Source organism: Sus scrofa, chromosome 10 (genome assembly GCF_054392235.1).
Source record: "Sus scrofa isolate SSC_HxYL_T2T_F1_AM1 chromosome 10, Sscrofa_HxYL_maternal_Yorkshire_Landrace_v2.0, whole genome shotgun sequence".
Classification (NCBI taxonomy): Eukaryota; Metazoa; Chordata; class Mammalia; order Artiodactyla; family Suidae; genus Sus; species Sus scrofa.
This window is the reverse complement of record NC_139392.1, coordinates 59,558,987-59,583,831: the sequence shown is the minus strand read 5'-3', so window position 1 is coordinate 59,583,831 and position 24,845 is coordinate 59,558,987. Positions and strand designations below refer to the sequence as shown.

General features: G+C 49.2%; 2 protein-coding genes across 2 annotated transcripts in view; one reads left to right on the top strand and one right to left on the bottom strand.

The window, feature by feature from the left end:
• Positions 1-22,388, top strand: part of LOC146399457 (uncharacterized) — a 79,488-nt gene extending 57,100 nt beyond the window's left edge. Inside the window, exon 4 of the transcript XR_014817779.1 lies at positions 22,283-22,388. The gene's annotated coding sequence lies outside the window, so the exon portion shown is untranslated. The remainder of the gene's footprint in view (positions 1-22,282) is intronic.
• On the bottom strand, positions 19,050-23,951 carry AQP3 (aquaporin 3). Its single transcript, NM_001110172.1, has 6 exons — positions 23,843-23,951; positions 20,687-20,813; positions 20,183-20,320; positions 19,736-19,854; positions 19,317-19,534; positions 19,050-19,230 (listed from the first exon to the last, which is right to left on the bottom strand). Exons 1-6 carry the CDS (start codon positions 23,948-23,950, stop codon positions 19,068-19,070), a joined length of 873 nt encoding a protein of 290 aa, NP_001103642.1. The 5' UTR covers position 23,951; the 3' UTR covers positions 19,050-19,067.
• Positions 23,952-24,845: the final 894 nt, after the last annotated feature.

The window sequence follows — 24,845 nt, the reverse complement described above, 5'->3', positions numbered from 1 at the left end:
ACTTTAACCTGCCCTCTATCATTGGGTGTTCAGTTTGTTTCCAGCTTTTTAAATTTTATATTGCATTTTTTCATTCATAAATATGCATTTATATTTCAGTGTTTCAGTATAAATAACATTGCAGTGAAGATCTTTGGGCATAGGCTTTGTCTGTATCTCCAATTATTTTCCCAAGGATAAATTCCTAGAAATGAAATAACTGGGACAAGGAATACAAGAACTATCCAGGTTTATTTTCACCCTTTATATATATGCCTCTCAAAACCATCAGTTTTAGAGTTCCTGTTGTGGCTCAGTGGAAACGAGTCTAACATCCATAAAGACACAGATTCAATTCCTGGCCTCGCTCAGTGGGTTAAGGATCCAGCATTGTCATGAGCTGTGGTGTAGGTTGCAGGAGCAGTTCAGATCCTGTGTCACTGTGTTCCCCTAGCCTGGGAACCTCCATATGCTGAGGGTGTGGCCCCAAAAATACCAAAAAAGAAAAAAGTCAGTTTTATGGTGTTAGATAAGGGTCTAATTTTTGCTTTCCAGAAATCAGAAGTGATCTTTGATAACCCCCGCCTTCCCTTGGTCCCTTGCTTCTTCCACCTCCCTTGGAGAGCAGGAAGATGAAATCAAGAGGTGACATTATAAGCCATGACTCTCTTTGCCCTGATTATGACAAAGTATTTTTCCTTGTTCTGTGGGTAACTGACTTTCTCTAAATGTCCTCACTTTCTGATGAGTAACTAGAAATGTGCTTCTCTGCTTGAACTTTGTCAGAAGTGCTTATGCCAGATCAGCTAAAAAGCCCTTGAAATGCTCAAAAGTAAATAAAATTAAAAGGGACACCAAAAATACAATAGGGAATGAACAAGTTAATATTGTACAGTACTTAGCACAGTGCTTGGCATGGTTAAGTGCTCATCAAATAGCATCTATTCACTCAACAGACATTCACTGAGTTCCTTTCAGAAGCCAGCACTGTGCTAGGCAATGGGGAACCACCCTCCCAGAGTGTCCTATCTGGTGGGCAAGACGAGCTTAGACACGTGATTATATGAGTAAGTAGTTGATCACAAGTCTTATAGGTAACGTAACACTTGAGGGGCTATGAGAGTATATGTAGGGGGTTAGGTAGTAGTCTGAGGGGACATCAGGAATTTCTAAAAAGGGAAATAATAATCAATTTAATAAGTGGAGATTTTAGGTCTGGTCTGGGTGAAAGGACCTGCCAGATGGCATAGGTGCAGGCAGAGAAGATTCAAAGTTTCTTGGCAAAGCCTCTACCAAGTAATTTTTTTTCTTTTTAGGGCTGCACCTCCCACATTTGGAAGTTCCCAGGCTAGGGATTGAATCAGAGCTGTAGCTGCCAACTTAAACCACAGCCATGCCAGATCTGAGCCGTATCTGTGACATACACCACAGCTCATGGCAATGTGGGATCCTTAACTCAATGAGCAAGGCCAGGGATGGAACCTGAATCCTCATGGATACTAGTCGGGTTCATTACCACAAGCCACAATGGGAACTCCCCAAGTATATGAATAAATGTCTAGCCCCAGGGTCCTGACAACATGGTGAAATGAAGGCCCCTCGGCCAGGGCAGAGAGCAAAGGTAAGGAACTTGGTGATTCTAGACACAGAAACAGAGAGGTGGCCAGAGGCTAGAAAGGCAGGGGCAAAGGCCCAGAGGTAGGCACATGTTGAGAACATCTAGACCAGAGGAAAAAGCCCATTTGGGGACCTAGATGAGCGACTGGAGACAGGAGGATGTTGAAAGTGGTAACAGGGTGGAGGCTCGATGGGCAGTGCCAGTGAACTAACAGAGGGGATGGGGAAAGATGGTTACAGTCCCCAGGACTTAGAAGTGACAGAAATTGTAACAGGTGGTAAGGGCTATAGTAACAAAGGTGACAAGGATGACATGGACAGGTGGTGACAGTCAGGGTGACAGGGGAGACAGAAATGGAACCAGCCAGTGATAGGTTTGGGGGTAGAGGCAGTTGATAAAGAAGACAATGTGGGTTCAGATAGCAACAGCCTTGGTCATGAGGCTGGGCCAGGGATGGTGGCAATCTTGAGAAGGAAACACGGTGATGGAAACTGGGTCAAGTGAGTGACAGTATGGTTTAGAAAGGGGCAGAGGTTGTCATACAAGCATGATGGTGAGGGTGACAAATGACTGAAAGGGTGGGAGATGAGTGATGACCATAAGGTGACCCAAAGATGATAAGAGGTGTGGGGTAGCAATGATGTCTGTGCTGATGGCAAACTAGAAACATCCACCCTTCCCCCTCCCCAGGCCTATTTCAACATCAGAACTGTTTCTTAGGCCCCAGGTCCCATGACTCAGTACCATCCATCAGTGCTGGGTTCCAGATAAGATCTCCAGGTGTGGTCACAGCCAGAGGGTCTGGCTGGGTGCCTTTCTTAGCTGTGCCAAGGCCCATCAAGGGACCCAAGCGTGTCATATCTGCCTCCACCCTCATGGGTACACATCCACCCCAATATGAGGTCCACCAAGAGCCCCTAACCTCCCTCTTCTTGGAGAATACAACTTTTGCCACAGCTGTCCTAGCCAAGGATTTGTCTATTCCTCCGTTCCACCAGTTTCTTCCACAACTCTTTCCCTCTTTTTTTTTTTTTTTTTTTTTTTTTTGGTTTTTTTTATGGCTGCACTTGTGGCATATGGAAGTTCCCAGGCTAGGGGTTGTATTGGAGCTGTAGCCACCAGCCTACACCACAGCCACAGCAATGCCAAATCTGAGCTGCATCTGCAACTTACACCACAGCTCATGGCAACTCCAGATCCTTAACCCACTGAGCAAGGCCAGGGATTGAACCCATGCCCTCATAGATCCTAGTTGAGTTCATTAACTGCTGAGCCACAACGGGAACTCCCCACAACTGTCTCTTCTAATGCTTTTTTCTTAAACTACTCAATGAATTTATTACATTTATAGTTGTACAATGATCATCACAATCCAGGTTTATAGGATTTCCATCCCACACCCCCAGTGCATCCCCCCACCCCCCAAACTGTCTCCTTTGGAAACCATAAGTTTTTCAAAGTCTATGAGTCATGGAGTTCCTGTCATGGCACAGTGGTTAACAAATCTGACTAGGACCCGTGAGGTTGCAGGTTCGATCCCTGGCCTTGCTCAGTGGGTTAAGGATCCGGCGTTGCCATGAGCTGTGGTGTAGGCCAGTGGCTACAGCTCTGATTAGACCCCTAGCCTGGGAACCTCCATATGCTATAGGAGCAGCCCAAGAAATGGCAAAAAGACAAAAAAAAAAAAAGTGTGAGTCAGTATCTGTTCTGCAAAGAAGTTCATTGTGTCCTTTTTTCATATTCCACATGTAAGTGATAGCATTTGATGGTGGTATCTCATTGTCTGACTGACATCACTTAGTGTGATAATTTCCATGTCCATCCATGTTGCTAAAAATGCCGGTATTTTGTTCCTTTTAATGGCTCAGTAATATTCCATTTTGTATATGTACCACATCTTCTTGATCCACTCCTCTGTTGATGGACATTTAGGTTTTTTTCCATGTCTTGGCTTTTTTTTTTTTTTTTGTCTTTTTGCCATTTCTTGGGCTGCTCCTGCAGCATATGGAGGTTCCCAGGCTAGGGGTCAAATTGGAGCCATAGCCGCTGGCCTACACCAGAGCCACAACAACATGGGATCCAAGCCGCATCTGCAACCTACACCACAGCTCACAGCAACACCAGATCCTTAACCCACTGAGCAAGGCCAGGGATCAAACCTGTAACCTCACGGTTCCTAGTCGGATTCGTTAACCACTGTGCCATGACGGGAACTCCTGTCTTGGCTACTTTAAATAGTGCTACAATGAACATTGGAGTACATGTGTCTTTTCGAGTCACGGTTTTCTTTGGATAGATGCCCAGAAGTGGGATTTCTTCTAATGCTTTGTCATAACCATTCCCCAGAAGGAGAGAGAAAGGAACGTGGGCTTCAAGGGGAGGTCGGAATAATCCCATTCATTTCTCCTGCAAATATTTATTGGGATACATGCAACATATGAGGTTTCTCTGACTTCATGAAGAATAGTCTTTGGGATAGACATGTAAATGGCAGTTACCAGAAGAGTTGTAATTGCTTGAAATGAAGGAGGGCAGACTGCTTTTTAAAACCTGAGAAAGGAGTTCTTGCCATGGTGCAGTAGGTTAAGAATCCGGCTGCAGTGGCTTGAGTCGCTTCAGAGGTACAGGTCTGATCCCTGGCCCAGTAGGTTGCAGCTACTTCTCGAATTCAGTCCCTGGTCCAGGAACTTCCATGTGCCATGGGTGTGGCCATAAAATGGGGGGAAGAAAAGTAAAACCCACAAAAAACAAACAAAAACCTGAGAAGAGTGGTTTTCATTAAAGGAAATCTCAGGACCTGTGTGCTAGTGATCTTTTTGCTCAGGTAAGTACTTTACCAAAAAGTTAAGGTAAGAAAGGAAAGAAACCTGTGATGTGGCCAGGGGCTAGACAGCTGAACAGGATAAAGGTGCCAGTGGGAAATCACCACTGTGGTGGAGCCAAAGTGATTTCTAAGAGCAGGAGTGTCTGATATTCAACTCGAATGGGTAGTTGAGTTTGTGCGCAATAAACTCCCTCCATCTCCCCAAGCCTTCAGCAGTTTATTACTAATGTAAAGACCTTCTATAAAAAGGGGATTCCTCAGAGTTGCCATTGTGGCTCAGAGGAAGCAAACCTGACTAGTATCCATGAGGGTGCTGGTTTGACTCCTGGCCCCGGCAGTGGGTTAAGGTCCCTGTGTTGCCATGAACTGTGGTATAGATTGCAGATGCAGCTCGGATCCTGTGTTGCTGTTGCTGTGGCTGTGGTGTAGGCCAGCAGCTCTGATTCGACCCCTAGCCCAGGAACTTCTATATGCCACAGGTACCACTCTAAAAAGCAAAAAAAAAGAAAGAAAAAAAAGGGGTATTTCTTTCTCTTTTTTCCCCCTCTCCTTCCTTCATTCATTACTTCCATTATCTGAATTTAAGACTGTGAAGAAACCCAGAAGAGAATACAAAATGCTAGAGCCAGAGAGGAAATTAAGGATCCAATCATCTCATGCAACACCCCCTATGGTCTTGAGGGGAAACTGAGGCAGAGTAATAATGGAAATTGCTCTGGAGCTTTTGACGCCCACGCCTCTTACAATACTTTTCTTACGTCCCTAATCTGTTCACTGTGTGTCTAGTCTCCATCCAAGACTGAGTCTGGTCCTAGCTGGCTTCTCCCCGTCCCCTAGCTTAGTGATGGATGGGTTCAGAGGGGCCACTAAACAAGAGTCCTAGGAGGCTTCAGTGACCAGAATCCTGCCTGACCTTGCCCCACCCACCTTTCTAGTCTCTTATGGTACTCTAAGCTCTGGCCACACAGAATGCTCTCTAGCTTTTCCAGGGAACTTGATCTCCTGTCACCTGTTACCTCTACCTGGAGTACCCCATCTGGCTGATTCCTTCTCATCCTTCGGGCCTCACTATAGTGGTATAGGGTTGGCTTAGTGACAGGTGACCTTGGCCCACTCTCCACAGCAATGCAGGATCCAAGCCACGTCTGCGACCTACAGCACAGCTCATGGAAACACCGGATCCTTAACCCACTGATCGAGGCCCGGGATAAAACTTGCATCCTCATGGATCCTAGTTGGGTTCGTTAACCACTGAGCCATGAAGGGAACTCCTAGGCTTTTTTTTTTTTTAATTATTTTTTCCATTACAGTTGCTTTGCAGTGTTCTGTCAATTTCTACTATACAGCAAAGTGACCCAGTCATTCATATATCTATATTTTTTCTTCTCACATTATCCTCCATCATGTTCCATCACAAGTGACTAGATATAGTTCCCTGTGCTATACAGCAGGATCTCATTGCTTCTCCACTCCAAATGCAATAGTTTGCATCTGTTAACCCCAAACTCCCAGTCCATTCCACTCCCTCCCCCTCCTTCTTGGCAACCACAAGTCTTTGCTCCAAGTCCATGAGTTTCTTTTCTGTGGAAAGGTCCATTTGTGCCATATATTAGATTCCATATATGTGATATCATGTGGTATCTGGCTTTCTCTTTCTGACTTACTTCACTTAGTATGAGAGTCTCTAGTTCCATCCATGCTGCTGCAAATGGCATTATTTTGTTCTTTTTTATGACTGAGTAGTATTCCATTGTGTATATATACCACATCTTCTTAAACCATTCATCTGTCGATGGACATTTAGGTTGTTTCCATGTCTTGGCTATTGTAAATAGTGCTGCAATGAACATACAGGTGCATGTGTCTTTTTCAAGAAAAGTTTTGTCCGGATATATGCTCAAGAGTAGGACTGATGGATCAAATGGTAGTTCTATATTTAGTCTTCTAAGGTACCTCCATACTGTTTTCCATAGTGTTTGTACCAATTTATATTGCCACCAACGGTGTAGGAGGGTTCCCTTTTCTCCACACCTGCTCCAGCATTTGTTGTTGACTTGTTAATGATGGCCATTCTGACAGGTGTGAGGAGGCACCTCACTGTAGTTCTGATTTGCATTTCTCTAATAATTAGTGATGTTGAGCATTTTTTCATGTGCCTTTTGGCCATCTGTATATCTTCTTTGGAGAAATGTATGTTCAGGTCTTTCACCCATTTTTCAATTGGGTTGTTGGGTTTTTTTGCTGTTGAGTTGCATAAGTTGTTTGTACGTTTTAGAGATTAAGTCCTTGTCAGGGGTGTGAAACTGCATCGTGTGAAACTATTTTCTCCTATTCTGTAGGTTGTGTTTTTGTTTGTCCTTATGGTTTCCTTTGTTGTGCAAGAGCTTGTCAGTTTGATTAGGTCCCATTGGTTTATTTTTGCCTTTATTTCTGTTGCCTTGGGAGACTGACCTAAGAAAACATTTATAGGGTAGATGTCAGAGAATGTTTTGCCTATGTTCTCTTCTAGGAGTTTGATGATGTCTTGTCTTATGTTTAAGTCTTTAAGCCATTTGAGTTTATTTTTGAGCATGGTGTGAGGGTGTGTTCCCATTTCATTGATTTACCTGTGGCTGTCCAGTTTTTCCCAGCATCACTTGCTGTAAAGACTGTCTCTTTCCCATTTTATATTCTTGCCTCCTTTGTTGAAGATTAATTGACCATAGGTGTCTGGGTTGATTAGGCTTTAAATTCTGTGAAGAAGGAACTATTCAGTAGACTCTGGTTCCCCCTTTCTTAACATTCTTTGTTTCCATTTGGGAATCATTTTGTTCAGATGGAGCTGACATCTCTCTTGAGACCAGAGGTACAACATGTGACTTAAGGTAATCCAATCAGTTAGGCCATGCTTGTGACTCAGGGCTGGGCATGGAACCAAGCTGGTCCAATCAGAGTGTGCCTCTGGGTATTTGCTTGACCTGCTGTGACAAAGATGCTCCCTCTTCCCTGCTGGACACTAACAACAAGCATGTAGCCTGGAGCTATTGCCAGGTATCTTGGAACCATAAGAGAATCTAGGCTAGGATGAGGTTGACATCATGGAAGGAAGAAAGACAAACAGAGTGGACATGAGTGCTGATTCAAGCCTCACCTAAAGTTTTCCTCTGATTTTTCAGTTATGTGAGCCAGTGAATTACTGCTGTTGCCCAAACCAGACTTCCTCTTTTTTTTTTTTTTTTCTTTTTGGTCACCCCATGGCATATGGAGTTCCCAGGCCAGGGATCAGATCTGAGGCACATTTGTGACCTCTGCAGCAGGTGTGGCAAGGTCAGATCCTTTAACCCACTCTGCCGGGCCAGGGATCCAACCTGTGTCCTGGTGCTGCAGAGATGCCACCACCCAATCCCATTACGCCACAGTGGGAACTCCTGGAAATGAGGAGTTTTAGTCAATCCTGCTGTTCTCTTATTCAGCAAGTATTTGCAACAGTTACTATGTCCCCTGACCAGCCACTGGGACTCTCATTCACATTCTCTAAACCTCCTGCTTCCTGACCCCTTGCCCTGAAAATCTGGGTTGTGACCTTAACACCCAAAGGCTTCCCAAGCCCATATCCTGACCCCCATGATGCCCACCTCTTCCTCCCCCATCTCTGCACTCACCCCACACACTTCCACCTGTCAGACTCATTGCATAGATGTGTGGCTTCTGGCAACCTGCAAGTAGAAGTGTATTCGAGCTGCACAAGTGTGTATTCAAGGGTGAGTGAGTGTTTCAATGTGAGCTTAAGCATGCATGGCTATAAGAGTGTGTGTGTGTGTGTTGGAGTTCCCACTGTGGCACACTGGATTAAGAATCCAATTGCAGGAGTTCCTGTCATGGCTCAGTGGTTAATGAATCCAACTAGGAACCATGAGGTTGCGGGTTCCATCCCTGGCCTCACTCAGTGGGTTAAGGATCTGGCGTTGCTGTGAGCTATGGTGTAGGTCTCAGATGCAGCTTGGATCTGGCATTTCTGTGGCTGTGGTGTAGGCCAGTGGCTACAGCTCCAATTCGACCCCTAGCCTGGGAACCTCCACATGCCGTGGGCGCGGCTATAGAAAAGACAAAAAAATTTTTAAAAAGAGTCCAATTGCAGTAGTTCGGGTCACTGTGAAGGCATGGGTTTGATCCCCAGCCTGATGAAGTGGGTTAAAGGATCCAGCATTGCTATAGCTGTGGTGTAGGTCATGGCTAAGTCTCAGATCCCCGGCCCAGGAATTTCCATATGCCATGGGTGGGTCCATTTAAAAAAAAAAAAAAAAGGACTGTGTGTAAGGACATGGAGTAGAGGTAGGGGTGTGTGTGTGTGTGTGTGTGTGTGTGTGTAAGAAGTGCTGGGTGCACAGGAGTGTATGTAAGTGTGTTTGAACACTTGAGTGTAAGTGAGTGTCATTGTCAGAGTATAAGTGTGCATGTGTGAATATAGGTGTGGAGTGAGTGTGCCTGGGTATGTTGGTGAGTGAATGAGTGAAGATGTAAATGTATTGGTGTGAACATACACACATACACACCACCGCCCAGTTCTTCACCACTTAGAGCAGATACACCCTCACTTGTAGGTGGGCACACATACACCTCTCAGGGCTGAAGGTGGCTCAAGCTGTAAACTTTATTTAGTCCAATAAAGGGGAGACTTTGTCCACAGGCTGCAGTCAATTTCTCTTCTCCACCCCTGATGTGGACTGAGGATCCTCCAGCTAAATGCTACCTCTCCTAGGAAAGTACTCCCTCAGGCCAGAGCCTGCAGCCTGCCTGCCTGATTAAGCCAGCTACCTCCCCTGCCTCCCCACCTCTTTCCGGCCAAGCCCTGGCAGTGATCCCGAGCAGAGAGGCAAAGGATGAGGGTGGTAAGCAAGACATTCCAGGTACCTCCTGAGCTATGAGGGGCATCTCCATGGAGACAAGCGGTGGGCTGTGTCCAGATGGTTATCAGGACTCCCAGAGCTTTCTCTCTCCTTACCTGGCCAGGCCACCGTGACAAAAGCCATCACACCTTAAACCAGCTTCCAGAAAAAAGGCAAGGCCTAGAGGAGAGTGGGAGTAGACCAAAAAGACTTCCCAGAGCAAAGCTCCCTTGTGGTGCATCAGGTTAAGGATCCAGCATTGTCACTGCTGTGGCTTGGGTTGCTGTTGCGGCGTGGGTTTGATCCCTGGCCCAGGAATTTCCATATGCTGTGGGAACGGCCAAAAAAAAAGAAAGAAAAAGAAAGAAAGACAGACAGACAGATGAAGTTCTGGTTTTGGCTCAGTGGTAATGAACCTGACTAGTATCCGTGAGGGTGTAGGTCCGATCCCTGGTCCCACTCAGTGGGTTAAGGATCCAGCATTGCCTTGAGCTGCAGTGTAGGTCACAAACACAGCTTGGATCTGGCACTGCTGTGGCTGTGGCATAGGCCAGCAGGTGCAGCTCCAATTTGAACCCTAGCCTGGGAACCTCCATATGCCACAGGTGTGGCCCTAAAAATACAGGAAAAAGAAAAAGAAAGAAAGCAAAAGGTAGAGAAATGGCATCTGTCAACAATCCAGCAGGAATAGTATATCCTCAGAAGGCTTTGCCGAAGAGGGCTTATGAAGGGACTATTTACAAGAGGTGGGCAGGGTGAAGGGATGGCCCAGGCACTCATGGTTGGCAGCCATTCCCTCAGCCAGAGGAGGTGAGAGGAGAGAGCAGTATTACTGGATTCACTGAATGTCCTGGAAAAGGCATGAGTACCCTGACTTTTTCCCCCAATCCCCTCCACACCCTCTCTGCCTTCTGATTTCCCAGGTGTGCCTCCCACTTACCAATCCTACCTGGAAACCAGAGGGCAAGAGGGCCCAGGTGATGCAGCCTGCAGAAACTAGCCTCCAAGAGCATGGAGTGGGCAGAGATTGGGTCTGGAGATGATGAGGACCACATGCCCAAGGGCCCATGTCTGGGAAGGGCTGGTTGGGAACACTGGTGATCTGGACCCAGGGTGCTGCTCCCTAAGATGCTACAAAATTCTGCCTGGGAAAAGTGTTGAAGGGAGCCAGGATGGGAACAGTAAGCTGAATATTGGTCCAGGTTTTGCTGCATTGCTCTGTGACCCTGAGTGAGATGCTGGGCCTCAATTTTCCCCTTTGCAAAGAGGAGGTAGGTGCCACTCTGGGACAGCCACAGTGCCCAGACCAGGCAGTGTCTCTGTCCCACTGCCATCCTCTCCCTTACCTCTGATAAACCTGGCACCAAAGACTGAGGACCCAGGAATGGAACTACTGAGTCCCTGAGGAGGCTGCCCAGCTGCTGGGCATATATACCCACTCCTCTGCCTGCCTGGGACTCAGCTGTTCTACTCAGTGTTCAAGGTGAGCCCCTTTAATCTCCCTGAGGGACCCAGTGCCATCTCCTTGAAAAACAAATAATAAAAATTGTTTTGGGGTTTTTTTTGTTTTTTTGTTTTTGTTTTTTGGCTTTTTAAGGCTGCACCCATAGCATATGGAGGTTCCCAGGCTAGGGGTCAAATTAGAGCTGTGGCCACCGGCCTATGCCATAGCCACAGCAACGTCAGATCCAAGCCATGTCTGCAATTTACACCACAACTCGTGGCAACGCCGGATCCTTAACCCACTGAGCGAGGCCAGAGATCGAACCCGCAACCTCATGGTTCCGAGTCGGATTCGTTTCTACTGTGTCAAGATGGGAATTCCTATTTTATTTTTTTTAATTGAGGTATAGTTGATATACAATATTATGTAAGTTATACAGTATAGTAATTCACAATTTTTAAAGGTTATACTCCATTTATAGTTATTACAAAATATTGGCTATATTTCCTATGCTGTACAATATATCCTTGTAGCTTATTTATTTTATACATAGTAGTTTGTACCTCTTAGTCTCCAACCCCTGTCATGTTCCTTGAGTCTTCCCTCTCCTCACTGGTAACCCCTAGTTTGTTCTCTATATCTGTGAGTCTTTCTTTTTTGTTATATTCATTTGTTTATTGTATACTTTAGATTCCATGGAGTTCCTTTCGTGGCTTGGAGGTTAGCGAACCCAACTAGCATCCGTGAGGACATGGGTTCGATCCCTGGCCTTGCTCAGTGGGTTAAGGATCCAGCATTGCTGTGAGCTGTGGTCTAAGTCAGAGATACGGCTCAGATCTGGCATTGCTGTGGCTGTGGCTGTGGTGTAGGCTGGCAGCTTCAGCTCCAATTGGACCTCTAGCCTGGTAACCTCCATATGCTGTGGGTGCAGCCCTAAAAAGACAAAAAGACCAAAAAAATAAAAATTAAATTAAAAAAATAGATTCCACATGTAAGTGATATCCTACAGTAGTTTTCTTTGACTTATTTCACTTAGCATGATGCCCTTCAAGTCTATCCATATTGTTGCAAATGGCAAAACTTCATTCTTTTTCATGGCAGAGTAGTATTCATACATCTATTCTGGATATCTATCTGTCTATCTAGGTATCTATCTATTTCTATCTAGTAGAATTCCTGAATCTACCACGTCTTCTTAATCCATTCATCTGTTGATGGACACTTAGGTTGCTTCCATAGCTTGAGAACTGTAAACAGTACTACTATGAACATTGGAGTGCATGTAACTTTTATTTTATTTTTTGCTTTTTTGGGCCGCAGGTGCAGCATATGGAAGTTCCCAGGCTAGGGGCCAGGGGTCAATCAGAGCTACAACTGCCCACCAGCACCACAGCCATAACACCACCAGATCCAAGCTGTGTCTGCAATCTACACCATAGCTTATAGCAACACCAGATTCTTAACGCACTGAGTTGGGCCAGGGATTGAATCCACATCTTTGTGGATACTATTTAGGTCTTTTCCACTGAGCCACAATGGGAACTCTGCATGTATCTTTTAGAATTAGTGTTTTCATTTTTTCAGGTATATACCCAGTAATATAATTGCTGAGTTATATGGTAGGTCTATTTTTAGTTTTTTGAGAAACCAGCATACTGTTTTCCATAGTGTCTGTACCAATTTACATTCTGGAGTTCCCGTCGTGGCGCAGTGGTTAACGAATCCGACTAGGAACCATGAGGTTGCGGGTTCGGTCCCTGCCCTTGCTCAGTGGGTTAACGATCCGGCGTTGCCGTGAGCTGTGATGTAGGTTGCAGACGCGGCTCGGATCCCGCGTTGCTGTGGCCCTGGTGTAGGCCAGTGGCTACAGCTCCGATTCGACCCCTAGCCTGGGAACCTCCATATGCCGCAGGAGCGGCCCAAGAAATAGCAAAAAGACAAAAAAAAAAGAACCAATTTACATTCTACCAACAAGGTATAAGGATTCCCCTTTCTCCACATCCTGGCCAACATTTGTTATTTGTACTCTTTTTGATGATAGTCATTCTGACAGATGTGTGGTGATAATCTCATCGTGTTGTTTGTTTGTTTGTTTGTTTGTTTGTTGGCTACTCGGAGGCATATGGAGTTCTCCGGGCCAAGGATCAGTTGGCCACAGTTCTAACCTACACTGCAGATGTGGCCTCACCAGGTCCTTTAATGCATTGTGCCCAGCTGGGGATTGAACATGCATCCCAGTGCTCCAGAGACGTCTATGGTCCTGTTGTGCCACAGCAAGAATTCCCTTATTGCGGTTTTGATTTACATTTCCCTGATGATTAGCAATGTTGAGTATCTTCACAAGCCGGTTGGCCATCTGCAAGCTCTCTCTCTCTCTTTTTTGTTTTTTTTGTTTTGTTTTGTTTTTTTGTTTTTTAAGGGCAGCATCCTCAGCATATGGAGGTTCCCAAGCCAGGGGGTTGATTTGGAGCTGTAGCTGCTGGCCTACACCACAGCCACAGCAATGTGGGATCCTACACTGCAGCTCATGGCAACACCGGATCCTTAACCCACTGAATGAGGCCAGGGGTGAAACGAACATCCACATGGGTACTAGTCGGATTTGTTTGCGCTGAGCCACGACAGGAACTTCCTGACCATTTTTTAATCAGGTTGTTTACTTTTTTTTTTTTTTTTTTGGCCATCCTTGCAGCATGTAGAAGTTCCCAGGCCAGGGATTTAACTTGTGCCAGAGCAGCAACCCAAGATACTGCAGTGACAATGCTGGATCCTTAACCTGCTGTGCCACAAGAGAACTCTAGGTTGTTGTTTACTTTTTTTTTTTTAGGTTGTTTACTTTTTTGAGGTTGAATTGTATGAGCTATTTATATATTTTCGATATTAACTCCTATTGGTCATATCATTTGCAAATATTTTCTTCCATTCAGTAAGTTGTCTTTTAATTTCATCAATAGTTTCCTTTGCTGTGCATAACTCTTAAGTTTGTTTAGGTCTCATTTGCTTATTTTTGTTTTTATTTTGTATTTTTTTTTTTGTTCTAGGAGACTGATCAAAAAAAATATCACTACAATTTATGTCAATGAGTATTCTACCTATGTTTTTCTCTAGGAGTTTTATGGATCCAGTCTTACATTTAGGTCTTTAATCCATTTCAAGTTTATTTTTCTATTTGGTATTAGAGAATGTTCTAATTTCATTCTTGTAAATGTTGCTGTCCAGTTTTCCCAACCACTTGTTGAAGAGATTCTTTTCTCCATTGCATATTCTTGCCTCCTTTGTCATAGATTAATTGACCATAAGTGTGTGGGTTTATTTCTGGGCTTTCTCTTCTGTTCCATTGATCCATGTGTCTGTTCTGCTGATCCCGTGTGTCCGGTTTCATGCCAGTACCATGTGGTTTTGATGATTGTAGCTCTATGGTATAGTCTGAAGTCAGGGAGTCTGATTCCTCCAGCCTCCAGCTCTGTTCTTCTTTCACAAGATTGTCTTGACTATTCAGGGTCTTTTGTGTTTTCACACAAATTAAGATTCTAGTTCTATGAAAAATGTCATTGGTATTTTGATAAGGATTGCATTGAATCTGTAGATTGCTTTGGGTAGTATAGTCATTTTAACAGTATTCTCCCAGTCCAAGAACGTGGTATATCTTTCCATCTGTTTGTGTCATCTCCAATTTCTTTTTTTTTTTTTTTCAAATCTTTTAATGGCCACACCTGTGGCATATGTAAATTCCCAGGCTAGGGATCAAATCAGAGCTGCAGCTGCCCAGCCTGTGCCACAGCCACAGCAACACTGGATCCAAGCTGCATCTGTGACAAGCTTGTGTCAATGCTTGATCCTTACCTGCTGCACCACATGGGAATGCGCCTTAATTTATATATATATATTTTTATAATCTTCTCTCTTTTATTTATTTATATATATATTTTTTGTCTTTTTGTCTTTTTTTGTTGTTGTTGTTGCTATTTCTTGGGCCGCTCCCGCGGCATATGGAGGTTCCCAGGCTAGGGGTTGAATCGGAGCTGTAGCCACCGGCCTACGCCAGAGCCACAGCAACGCGAGATCCGAGCCGCGTCTGCAACCTACACCACAACTCACAGCAACGCCGGATCGTTAACCCACTGAGCAAGGGCAGGGACCGAACCCGCAACCTCATGGTTCCTAGTCGGATTCGTTAACCACTGCGCCACGACGGGAACTCCAATTTATATTTCTGATAGTTCATTGTTAGTGTACAGAAATGTAGGGAATTCTCTGGTTAAGGATACGGCATTGTCGGCATTGTCGCTTCCATGGCTCAGATCACTTCTGTGGCACTGGTTCAGTCCCTGGCCTGGGAACTTCTGTATGCCTCAAGCATTGCCAAAAACAACAACAGCAACAACAAAAACAGAAATGTAACAGATTTCTGTATATTAACTTTGCATTCTGCAACTTTACTGAATTCATTACCGAGCTCCCCAGTGCCTCCTTCTGTCCTTCCTTTACACTGCCAGCATTCCCAGGCCATAACTTGGGGTCCCCACTGCAGGACAGGCTCCCTCCTCCCAGTGAGGAAGCCAGTACCTTTGCCACTGGGGTCTTTGTACGGGTGGAGTAGTTCCTCCTCTCCCCTTCCCACCCCACCCAACTCAACCCAACCCACACTTCCCCAAGCCTGGGGGTGCCCCACCCAGGTTTTTAGACAAACAAAATCAAGAGGAAAGAGTTAGCAAGCAGGAGGGAGCTCATTACCGGGAATAAGGAGGAGGCATGCCCTCCGGTAAGACAAGCGGGACTGGGCTGGCAGGAGAGTCACTCAGACTCTCTTAGGTACACAAGGAGTTCCCGTTGTGGCTAAGTGGTAACGAACCGAATAGTACTCATAAGGACATGTATTTGATCCCTGGCCTTGCTCAGTGGGTTAAGGATCCGGGTGTTGCCATGAGCTGCAGTGTAGGTCGCAGATGAGGCAAGGGTCTGGCGTTGCAGTGGCTGTGGTGTAGACCAGCAGCTGTAGGTCCAATTCGACCCCTAGCCTGGAAATTTCCATATGCTGTGGGTGTGGCCCTAAAAAAATCAAAAAAGAGAGAGAGAGAAAAAAGACCCAAGGAAGTTACAGAGGTGCAGAAAGAGACAGAGACATGGGGGCACAGACACAGAGCCCTAGCCAGACAGACTGAAAGAAAGAAGGGCACACCCAACAACACTGACCAAGAAGTGCACACTTGTGCATACAGAGGCCGGCACACAAGGAAAAGGAAACCAAGCTCAGGTTTCACGGAGGCTAATTTTGACACAAACAAGTCAGAACTTTAAGGAACCGTGGGCTACTCCAAAGTGGGCTGTGGAGAGGACTAACTCAGGAAGGAGGAACAGAGATGAGGCCTGGATCTTGATTTTCTTTTCAAGTCTACCGTGGAAAATGGATTAAGATACCTTCCTGAAGGAGATAAAAAGCTTTCTTTCCAGAACTTGCTATCAGATGGAGCTGCTGATAGGATGCATATCTCAGGAGGGAGTCAGGAGATGGGAAACTCCTGCCCCCAAGGGTCATGCTACTGCTGGGCTGTCACTGATGGGCCAGGCCTTCCCCTTTATCACGAGGTCTGACCTTCCATCCAACGTGTTCCCTCAGCTGCTTGCTCCTCTCTCTGCCCACTATGCCCATGATGGCCCCATCTTGTGTCTCCCTTATAGTCCTACCAAAAACCTCCTCAAGTTAGGGAGCGTCAATCTATCACCCCACTCTTTCTCCTCCCCACTAAGGAACTTCAGACTCATGGAAGGAATCTGAAGTCGAGAGGATATTGAATTCAGTAACCTTTAAAAAAACAGCTGTCAGCATCTCTCCTCCACCACCAACCCCCATCTCCAGTCTGCAGGAAGAATCACAAGGTGACATTTGTTGACTAATTCCCATCCAAGGGTCCCTGTGCTAAGTCCTTTTCATGAGTTTTCTTCCACTACCTCCTTGTCTTAGTGTCTCCCAGTTCACAGAGGAGGAAACTGAGGGTCAGGGAAAGAAAATGTGTAGCCCAGCATCCTACAGCTAGAGAGAGACCAAGCTGGGCCTGGAACCCAGTCTGACTACTTGATCACCACTGCACCAGAAGGCCTCTGGACTGACTGGTCAGGGTCAACTGCAGGATTTGAGAGGTAGAGATGACAGAGGGCCTGCTCGAGAGACCAGCAGGTGAGGGCGTCAAGAGTGGGATCGGTGTGGCTGGATTGAAACTCTGAAGCCCACATTCTCCTCCTGTGGTTTGCCCTTCTTCCCCCCCAGGGCCTGAGAAGGGGACACTCCCTCTGGCTCAGGTCCCTTCAGCATTCCAGACACGCCTCTTGTGAGCTGGGGACAAGGAGGAGGTGGAGACCTGAGATGGAACTGCCTTCTCCCACCCCCACCTGCCCCAGAGTCCGGGCTGTGTGACCATGCATTTGCCACCCACCCTCTCTGGGCCACGGTCTCCTCCTCTGTGAAATGGCTAGGGAGCAAGAGTTGGCTTCTCTAAAAACCACAGTTCTCTGGACCTGGGGATCCTCTGGCTCCCACAGGATTAACCCTACAGGAGGGCTTGGATTGGGGCCGCCTTCCCTTTTACTCCTAGTGAAACGTGAGGAGGAATCAGTAAGGAAGGAGGGGAGGTGAGAAGGGGCTCCTGAGTTTCCCATGTTTAGGTGTAGAAGCCCCTGGCCTCCTTGGGCATTGAGGGCACCTGAGTCAGTCCCCACCTTGCAGGACACAAGTGCGCTCAGACTGGACTGAAGTACAGCCAGAGGCAGGAGTGACTGCAGCATGCTGGAAGGGTGGGGAGGGGCAGGGATGACTTCATGGAGGAGGCATCAGAGCAGATCTGGAGGACATTAGTGAGTGGGCACTTGGGAGCAGAGGTCCCAAAGTAGGAAGGCACAGGAGCACACAGTGGTCTGGGGTAGATGGAGCGCTATGAGGGGAGTGGGAGGGACCAGGGCCAGGTCCTGGAAGACCTGAATGTGGGATGGAGAGACTTGAATTGTCTCCAGGTGGCCCACTTTCAGCAGGGGTTTCAGAAATCCCTTGGTTGCTGGTTGCTGTATGAACTGACCTGAGCAGGCTGGAGGCAGGGAGGTTGCTAAGGTGGCTGTTGCCAAGGTCTGGTTGGAGGTGATGGAGCCCAAACAGCTGAAAGCTGTAGAAACAGTACAGGTTGCCAATCTGGTTTCTTCTAGCATCAGGGAGCTGACTACTTCTTGGATAGCAGTCCTCCCCTTTGGGCAGCTCTGCTGGGAGAAAGTTCTTCCCTTTTGGGGTAGTAGGTGAGTACAGGGATCAGGAAGGAGATGTGATTCCTCTTGCTGGGTTTCCCAGGGCGATAGAAGCTTGGGGGAAAAGTGTGGAACCACCAAGTTCAAGCTGACACGAAGGAGCTCTCTGACCTGTGTGTGTGACTGACCCCTACCCTCAGGGTGCCCTGGCTATCTGTGGCCAGGCTCACTGAAGCTCCTTAAAGTGGCCCCAGAAAAACAGCAGAGCAAGTGGAGAGATATTTATACAATTGGCATATATTTTATTTTTTTTTTATAAAAGGCAAAAGAGTACATGTATTGAGTGGAGGATTAAAGGAATGAAGACCCTATTTAGAGTCTCCCAACCCCCATCCCTAAAACTGTAACATCTGCTATATATATATTTTTTTTTTTCAAAAGAGCAAACATGAAACTTATGACCTGGACGTCACCCCACCCCCCTCATGCCTGCATTGTGACAGAAACACATCACTCTGCTCCTACTTTATGAATAGCCAGAGCTCCACACCTGGGCTGTGACCCCCTCCTCCCAGCCCTGCTCACATTCCCTACAAAGCCTATAGAAGCCCCCACGGAGGAAGAAGGGCAGACAGGCACATACTGAGAAACACAGGTACCTTGACCCCCCTCCACGTGGAGCCCCTGAAAATTCAGGCCCCTAGTGCCTTTCCTCACACGTGGACACACCACATTCCCCCTTCCTCTGGGCCTCACCCACAGCTAGAGTCCTTTCCACGTGGTCCCGTGCCATGAATATCTGGGAAAACTCACACACACATGCACATGCACACACATTCACCCACCTGCTGCCCGTTCTCTCTCTTTGGGAGACAAAGGGCTATCTTGGCCCTACTTCCTGTTTCACCACAGCTTAGGTGCAGTGGACTGTTGGGGCAGGATGGAAAATCTCCAAGGGGCCTGTCTGGAGGGGTGGCGGTAGGAGTTTCTTAACCCGGGAGAGGAGTCAGCAAGGGGGCTTCAAGGGGGCTTCAAGGGAGCAGCCCCCGCACAGTCAATGGATGCTCAAGGGAGGGGGCAGTGGGGGGGGTGCCTCCTGCCCATTCGCATCTACTCCTTGTGCTTTACTTGGGACAGCTTCACATTCTCCTCGTCAGTGGAGGGTGGCGGTGGCTCCAGGTGGCAGCCGATCATGAGCTGGTACACGAAGACACCGGCGATGGAACCCAGGAGCGGAGAGACAATGGGCACCCACCACCAGTGGCGGCCGGTCCTGGGGGCAGACAGATGTGGTTAGGGCCGGGTGGGGCAGCGCAGAGGGGGGGCAGACATGGGCAGGCCAGTGGGGGTGGAACTCACGTGAAGACTTCTGAGCCCCAGCCAGCAATGGCAGTGAAGAGGCGAGGGCCGAAGTCCCGGGCAGGGTTGACGGCATAGCCAGAGTTGAAGCCCATGGAGGTGCCAATGACCAGGACCACCAGGCCCACAGTGAAGGCCTCCAGGCCACGGGGCACGGGGTTGTTGTTGGGGTCCACAATGGCCAGCACGCACACGATGAGGGAGGCTGTGCCGATGAACTGGGGAGTGGGGACAAAAGGGTGAGGGGAGCCCTCTGGTGCCGCCTTCCACCCCGACTTCCCTCTACTCCTAGAATCTTGGCATCTCCTGCATTCTGCCTTCCAGAGCAGTGGGGCTAAGATTTTTGCTGGTGAAATGTCGAGTCCTGTCCCCAAGCCGGCCCCCTCCCTGAGTTCCCTTCACTCATCCCCAGCCCATACCTGGTCGAAGAAGCCATTGACCATGTCCAAGTGTCCAGAGGGGTAGGTGGCAAAGATGCCAGCTGTGCCATTGGGGCCTGAGACTATAAGCTGGTTGTTGGCGAAGGCCCAGATTGCATCTGGTGACAGATTAGATACCAAATAGGTGAGGGCAGAGGCCTGAGTCCCACCTACCTTCTCAGGCTGGGTCCACCCTCCCAGGGGTCCTAGGTGAGTGTGATCACCACTTTATTACTCTGGAGTGAGGGGTGGAGGGTCTGAGTTTCCATTGTTGCCCAACTCATTTCTTTCCCCTTGTGCCCCCACCCTGGACCTGCACGTGAATGAGTCATGAGCTCAGAGCCTGGACAGGCCCCAGTTAGTTGTCTGTCATCGAAAGGCCTGGTGCTAGCAGGTCCCAGACAGAGGGAGGGGAGCAGTGGAAGAGTGCAGGATGGGAATGCTCACCATAATACAGCCCAAAAATGATCCCAGCACCCAGGAAGGCTCCCAGAGTCTGAGCCAGGGTATAGACGGGCAGCTTGATCCAGGGTTCACGGGCCAGGAAGCACATAGCGAAGGTCACAGCAGGGTTCAGGTGGGCCCCTAAGCAGAGGAGAGATGGGAGCCCCTGTTAGCCCCTGCCTACCACAGTGGGGAGGCCAGGGTTCCCCCCATCCCATGTTCTCCCTCTCTGGCCCTGGTGAGCAGGGGTGCAGAGAAGGGTTTCTTGTGCAGAATGGCAGGTTGGACTATGTAACAGACCAACTCTGCTAATCTCTGATTCCAAGCTGAGCGCCTAAGGTTCTAAGTATCAAATTCCTCCTCTACTCTCCTCTTCCAAGGGTCCAAAGCTAAGGCATGGCTATACCTTGCCCTTGGGAAAGCTCCCCACCCCATCCCATTCTTTAGGGGACACCTGGTGGAAGTTCTGTGGAGGGCTGATGGCTGAGGGTCAGGGGAAGGCCTTACCAGAGACCTGGCCGGCAACAAGGATACCCAGGGTGACAGCGAAGCCAAAGGCCAGGTTGATGGTGAGGAAACCACCATGAGTGCCCCGGCTGAGCACGACCTGTGCCACGGAGCCACAGCCAAACATCTGTGTCAGGAAACAGAACAAAGCAAGGAAAGTGAGGCTCAGCTGAAGACCAGTGACTCCTGCTCCAGAGGGAAGGGAGGAAGCCAGCTACCTCCCTCTGCCTTCATGGGGAGACAGGAGGATGAGAAGCCCTTTCATGGAATCAAACCCCACCCTCTCTTGTGGCAATTATACCCCACAGAAGAGGCAGACATGCCCTCAATGTCCCAACTCTTAATATAACAGGGTCCTATGGAAGGGACTGGGCTCCTATGATTAGGGGCCCGGAAGATGGCTGAACTGCCCTCACTGATTTTCCTTGACTCTCTATGGGAGTGGATGTAAGGGGCACTCTCACCTGAGCAGGTCCTCCCCCAGCCCCTCAGGCCTGGCCCACAGATGTGGGAAGGTTCACTTACCCCCCACCTGCAGCTGCCTCCCTCTCTGCCCCAAAGAGGAGCTGGGGTGGGGGTGGAGGGCACGAAGGAATAAGGAGGAGTCTGGGAGTCAGGCTGGCTTCTCCTGAATCTGGGGTGTCAGAACCCCTGACTCTCCTTGTCACCCTCTCAGCACCTTTAGCCTCCTTGGCCTGTCCCTGTCCCACAGCCTCCTCTCTCTACCCACTCTGCCCTCCTTGCCCCCAGGGGTCCGGGTTCCCCACCCAGATTTGGAGGTTTTAAAGAAAGAGATCTTAGGGGCTTCTCTCACTATTCATAGTCCAGGACCCCCAGCGCAGTGGACGTGGGGAGATTGGTTCTAAGCTTCCTGCCAGAAATGGGATTCAAGGGGACTAAGGTCCCCAATGTCCTGCAAGCCTAGGAGGGGCTGGATATCTGTTCCTCTTGTTTGAATGCAAATATGCTTTGGTACCACCTGTAAAGAGCTATTGTTCTGAGCTCCCCAGTGCCCCCCAAAGCTGCTCCAGCCCTGCCCTGGCTCTCCTCTCCCACCTCACCATAACTGAAGTGTTTATGCTGACCTATCAGAAATTTTCCAAGACCTGTGCTAAGGACCCTTGTCCTTTCTGATGGGTCAGTGTCCCATTGTACTGGATTGTTAAGCATTTTGATTATCCTCCTTCAGGAGGACCAAGAGATAGTGGGGAAGCCAGCGGGTGGTGATGCAGGGCAAAGGTGTACAAGCAGGTGAGAGCAAAGATCAGAGATTGTGTGTGTGTGTGTGTGTGTGTGTATGTGTGTGTGTTAGAACAGGCACGTGAGGGTCTGGGGCACCCTGCCTGGCTTGGCAGGCCCTGGCCTCGGCTCCTTGCCCATCTGAGGCCCAAACCTGGCTCCATCCCAGGAGGGCTTGGAGGGGGAAGCTGTCAGAGCCAGTTCCACCACCTTGGGACTAATCTTCCTCTTCCTCCCCGCTCCTTCTCGTCTCCTCACCTTACAAGGGACCCCAGAGAAAGAGGCTTCCCGCTCCCTAAACCCAGCCCTCTTTCTGCCACTGTAGGCTCTAGGGCCCCAGCCCACAGAGGTATGCAGGCCAGCCCTCACCCACCACTCGGGGGTCTCCCAGGCCTGGTCCCTCCTCCTTGGGCACGGACATCCAGTGCCTCACAAGCACCTGAGCCTGGAAGCCTTCAAAAAGGTAACACCCTCCTTCTGTGGTCAGGGATAATAAGCCAAATGCTCCTAGGGCTCAGCGGGAGGCCTGACTGCTCCTTTGCAGGAGTGGGGATGGGGAGGCGGGGCTGAGACTTGGGTGGCAGTTGGGAGGCCCTTCTGTGAAGGGAAGACAGCTTCCCCTGTCCTTACTGCTCTCAAACAGGGCTGGACCCTAAATCAGAGAGGGCGTGGGGGACACAAGGCTCTGGGGGAGGAGGTGTTAAGCACCTGCCCGCCCACCCCACCCCCCACTTCCTAGCACAGGAGAGAGAAGGGATGACTGGCAGGACCATGAGCTGGGGAGGGGCTGTTGATAATTACCCTGCCTGGCTTCCCCCCTTCCTGTTCCTGGAAGCCAGAGAGTCTCAGCCCTCCTCTCCCCATGAAACCTTGTGGGGTGGGCTACCCAGCCCTACTTGTCCCTGGTTCCTCTTCCTAGTCCCCAGGGAGCTGGCTGGTCTGTCTTACCTAGGGCTGGGACTGGGACACGAGCAGGGTACTAACTGAACCCAGAAGTAACCCAGAGAAAAACAGGTGTAACCACAAGAGTGGCTGAAAATCAGAGAGTAACTGGGACAGGAAATGGAGCCCCATAACTGGTGTGTCCTCCAGACCCAAGAAATGCAAACAGAGTCGCCCCGGAACAACCCAGAGCATAACTGGCGTAACCAGGGAATAATTGGGATGGGGAATAACTGGGGTAGGGAAGTGTCCCTCTCAGAGAACCCCCAGAGTAACTGAGATGCTTCTGCACAGAGGCTGACAGCATCTGTCAGGGTAACTGACCAGGTCTAGGAGTCGCTGAGCACTAGGGGTCAAACTTTAATGACACCATGTCTTCTGTGCCTGAGGCAAGGCTGCCTTCCACTGTCTCCTATCTTCAGGATCCTCCTTACTTCCCTCTCTGCTGTGTGCTGTGTGGCTCCCGCCCTCTGCCCCCAGCCCCCGTGGCAAACTGTCCTCACGTCAGAGGAACTTTTGGACTTTCTGAGGCTTAATTATTCATTAAAAGCCAGGCATCCCAGACCCAAATAACCTAATGGGACCCATTTGTCACAGCTCCCATTACCTCTCAGGTCTGGGACTCTGGAAACCTGGGGAACTGTGGGAGCCAGAAAGGGCTGGAGGTCCCAAGCTGCAGAGTGACCCTCCCTCAGCCTGTGGGATAGGTTCCTGTGAGAGGGTAAGCTATCAGAACTGTCACTGGGGCATAACAGCTGTCATTCTGGCAAGAGTCAGAGCTGTCATAGACGGGGTTACAGCTATGGGTGAAGAGTACTCTGGAAGGGGTGAAGTTTGCCGCGGGGTTGGGGAGGGTCGATCAGAGCTGGGAGAGGAATCGGGGCTGTCTTAAAAAACACAGCTCCTCCTGTGCACAGCGGGACCGGGACTTGTGGGTCTGGAGACAGAAGGGCTTCTTTGGGTCCCTCCACTCACCACGAGGATAAGGGTCCCCAGGCACTCAGCCAGTGCCTGGCGAAGCAGCCGGTAGCGGATATGGAGCATCTCCCCGCAGCGGGTCACCAGCTCCTTCTGTCGACCCATGGCAGGGGCAGGCGGCGGCGCTGTCAGAAGGCGGGTGGCGTCAGGCGCGGCAGCAGTGGCGGCCAGCACCGGGTGGCGCCCTTTATAGCAGCGCTGCGGCTCGCGCCCCGCCCGCAACCCCGCCCGCCCAGCCGCGCGCCTGCCGCAGGAGTTGGGGGGCCGCCCCCTCGGCTCGCCTAGGGGCTAGAGGCGAAGCTGGATTGGAGGAAAGCTAATGAGGGAGGTAGGGGTATGGGGCGTGAGGAGACTTTGGGGGGAGGATTGGCCCCGGGAGGGCGATTAGGGGAGGAAGTGCCTGGAGCTTGAGACCCGTTTGCGGGATTGCTGAGTCTGAGAGCGGAGGGTGGAGTGTAGACATGTGCAGGACCAGGGCCGGAGGGATTGGAACTGCCAAAGAGACCTGCTTGGCTGGCCTACTGTGAACCTCGCTGCCGTCCCTGCTAAGGTGGCAGTGAGAAGAGACAGGACAGGAAGGAAAAGAGCTGGCTCCAGCTCTCCAGGACTCCTGGACCCAGCATGTCAATCAGAGGCCTGGAGGGAGGAGGCTGTGGTCCCCAAGGGAGAAGAGACCCTCTCATAGTCCAGATGGGAACACATGTGCAAGTGTTGAGTTCCAGCCAGAGTCCATGGGCCCTTGCTTCTTGTGCTATTAGTACACGTCCTGACCAACTGGATTCTCAGCTGTTTCCACACATGATGTCTGTTCTGTGTGTCTGACCACCCGTTCTGGGTATCTTTCATGGCTGCACACACATGCCTGTTAAACATGGCTGGGCTTGGAGTTCCCATCGTGGTGCAGTGGTTGACGAATCTGACTGGGAACCATGAGATTGCGGGTTTGATCCCTGGCCTTGTTCATTGGGTTAAGGATCTGGCATTGCCGTGAAGTGTGGTG

Excerpts from the sequence above, each read along its gene's own strand:
- AQP3 (NM_001110172.1), bottom strand. The coding sequence starts at position 23,950 with ATGGGTCGACAGAAGGAGCTGGTGACCCGCTGCGGGGAGATGCTCCAT. Across the intron at positions 19,855-20,182 it reads CATTTTTGGGCTGTATTATG|ATGCAATCTGGGCCTTCGCC; the intron begins GTGAGCATTCCC and ends ATCTGTCACCAG. Across the intron at positions 19,231-19,316 it reads TGGGGCTCAGAAGTCTTCAC|GACCGGCCGCCACTGGTGGT; the intron begins GTGAGTTCCACC and ends GTCTGCCCCCAG.